This window comes from Arachis ipaensis, chromosome B09, assembly GCF_000816755.2.
Source record: "Arachis ipaensis cultivar K30076 chromosome B09, Araip1.1, whole genome shotgun sequence".
Classification (NCBI taxonomy): domain Eukaryota; kingdom Viridiplantae; phylum Streptophyta; class Magnoliopsida; order Fabales; family Fabaceae; genus Arachis; species Arachis ipaensis.
This window is the reverse complement of record NC_029793.2, coordinates 9,812,848-9,816,053: the sequence shown is the minus strand read 5'-3', so window position 1 is coordinate 9,816,053 and position 3,206 is coordinate 9,812,848. Positions and strand designations below refer to the sequence as shown.

Genomic DNA, 3,206 nt, shown 5'->3' with positions numbered 1-3,206 from the left:
TGGACCAGAAAGAGAGAGATAAGAGAGAAGAGAAGAGAGAGAGAGAGAGAGATAGAAAGTTTACAGAAGTGAGGGAGAAGGGTTTCGCATTTGAATTTTATTCTAAATTTATTGTCGAATTTATCAGCGAAAAAATTCGATGGTAAGGTGTTCGTCATTACCTAAACGACACATTTCACTAAATCGTGTTACCGTCGGAATTTTTCGACGGTAAATTTGGCACTAATAAAATTAATTTTTGTGCCTATATTTACTGTCGAATTTAACGACGGAATTTTAAATTCAATGGTAACTTATTCAAGGGATGAATTTTCACTCATAATCGTCAAAAAAATTGCTGCTAAATCTATCGATAACGTCTGACCGTAAAATTGATAATATTCAACGCATTTCTTGTAGTGTATGTTAACGAATATTGATACACTAATATTAATTAAATTTACAAAAAATAATTATTATATTATAAAGATGTTAATGAATATAACAAAAAATATTAATGAATACTATAAAACGTTTTAATAAATAATATTTTATTGTATTTATTAATATTTTTATTTATAATAAATATTTAATTATGGGGTAAAATGAAAGAATAAATACCAATATAACAAAAAAAAGTTACGATGTATGAAAATTCGCGTTTAATTTAGACGAATTTTATGAAGTATACACAAGTTCACCTCTTTCTTAAATAAATTTTGTATAATTTTTAGAAGTTTACCGTGGGCAAATTCTATAAAAATCCATAAAATAAAACAAAAATGGAAATACAAAGTTAGTTTAATTTGTTTTTAAAAATAAATATTTTTTATTTTATAATGAAAAAAATCCTAACATTTCATTAGCATTTATTAGTATGTAGAAAAAAAAAAATCTCTTTACTTATTTTGTCATATGCCAGTCATATATTGGCTGGTCAATATATGACTACCATTAATCACATTAAATGACCTTAGTTAAGGTTGGCTATTAAAATAAGAGTGATATTAGGTATTTAAAAAATAATTATAATATAAAAATGTTATGTTAAAATTTGTATTTTTTTATAAGTAAGTGATATATACTTTTTTTGTTATTTATTCTTTTTATTACTTACTATTTTACTGTATATTTGGAGTTATTAATGTTCTTTCTAAAATTAATTTCAGTTTCTCTCAAATTAAATTCCTAACATCTCTCAATCATATTATTATCCATTAGAATACAATAATTCTCTTCAAAAATTATGGAAGTTAAATTAAAAATTTTTAACAATTTTTATTATACAACTTATATTTTATATTATGTATATGAATTTATAGATGTTATGGATAAATTTATCAATCAAATAAATTAATTTAAGAATTTGACATTTTTTAAATTCAATTATGATAAAATTTAAAAACATCTGTGTTAACTTTATAGTTACGTATGCAATAACTAAAAAATGATATGTGTGTGGATGTAATACCTAATAAACATGAATTTAACTTTTAGATGTTAGTTGTATGTAATTATGGATGTTATGTATATGAACGTATGAATGTTATGTGTATGAACTTAGTTAGTACAATATAATTATAAATACACATAAAAACACACACAAAAAAATTAAATCAGTTTATTACCATACCTCATCAAAGTTAGTGTGGTTTTCTATATTCTTGAAAATTAGTTGACTGACAACAACTTCGTCGAGTGAGTCCGTCTGTTCAAATTTTTCAGCACCTTCTACCATAGGTACCGTATTAAGGTCAAATTCAAATCCCATACTATTTGTAATGATAGAGATGACTTGTAAAATTCTTTGGCCTATTCTAATTGTGTTTACAATTGTATTAGAGTTGAGAATTTTGAATGAAAATAATTGAATTAACGGAAATAAAATCATATTAGGGTAGCTTTCAGATTTTGTATCTCCATTAAATGATGATAAATGACTTAATAAAAACAAAAAATTAATTACAATTAATTCATTTAATACAAATTATCATTACCGTTCTTTATAATTATTATGAGTTTTTATTGTATCCTTAAATATAAAAATCAAATTATAAAAAGAAATATTAAGTATTAATTATAAGAATGCTTAATAATAAGAAATATGATATTATAATTAATGTCATTAATAAGTGGGACAGATAAGAATATGATAAGTGGATTGATAGGAGAGTGAGATAAAAAATAAAACTATTATTAAATTATATAAATGAAGTAAATTATAGAAAGTTTTCGCTAATTATCACTCAAAATATTTTGTTACCAAACTTTTTCCTTAAAATAATTTGCTCTTATATATATATATATATAAAAGTCTAGGGGACCAACAGTTTTATTAAAATTTGGCCAACATTTAATCAACAAAAGCAAAGTGAGTAATCTCACACTCTTGAATGAAATCTCACACTATTGAAATCACCAATAATAACTAATTGATGACTACAAATCACAAAACTTACTGCCCCTAACACTCTTCTATATATATTTTTAATAAGTATTTATTAGTAGTAGCATAGCTTGCAAAGCTTCTCATGCTATAAATTCCTTTGAAGAATTTTTTTGATTATTATTGTGAGAGAGCACATTTTCTTCATAGAAACATGGCTAAAGCTGTAGCATTAGTTGCTGCCTCATTCTTGATTTTGTTGTTGGCTTTTCCAACTGTTTTTGCAACAGATTACGTTGTTGGAGGTCCTTCTGGATGGGTCATTGGACCTGATTATGGCATCTGGGCCGAAAATTTTAAATTCAAAGTTAATGATACTCTAAGTGAGTCTTCTCTCTTCTATATTTCATCGTTTTCTTATTTGATTTTTGTGCGGTACTTATTTTAATCTCCAAGGTTTTTTTTAATGAGGAGTGTTAGGGGCAGCAACTTTTGTATTTTGGAACCATCAATTAGTCATCAATAGTCTTTTTAATAGTGTGAGATTACTTCTAATGGTGGGAGATCATTCACTTTTCTTTTGATGATTAAATGCTGGTCACAAAACACAAAAATTGCTGGCTCTCTAGACTTTTCTTTTTTTAACTACTGTTAGATTAAGTTTGATGTCCGTAAATCAAACGTTCCAATAAATACATGCTTAGCCTTATTTTTCTCTTCTAAAATAATAATCAAAGAACTATAATTTTAAAAAGCAAAAATACTTTGAATTGAGGTAGTTGTACAGTATTATTACTTTGATTTTGATATGCCTTTTATGCAAAAAGTATTTTTATAATTA

The 3,206-nt window shown here is 25.0% G+C and overlaps 1 protein-coding gene across 1 annotated transcript in view; it reads left to right on the top strand.

Moving 5' to 3' along the window:
- LOC110266687 (blue copper protein-like) overlaps nt 2,501–3,206 on the top strand; it is a 1,088-nt gene continuing 382 nt past the window's right edge. Inside the window, exon 1 of the mRNA XM_021111628.1 lies at nt 2,501–2,748. Within this exon, the coding sequence (XP_020967287.1) occupies nt 2,580–2,748 (169 nt within the window). The 5' untranslated portion in view covers nt 2,501–2,579. The remainder of the gene's footprint in view (nt 2,749–3,206) is intronic.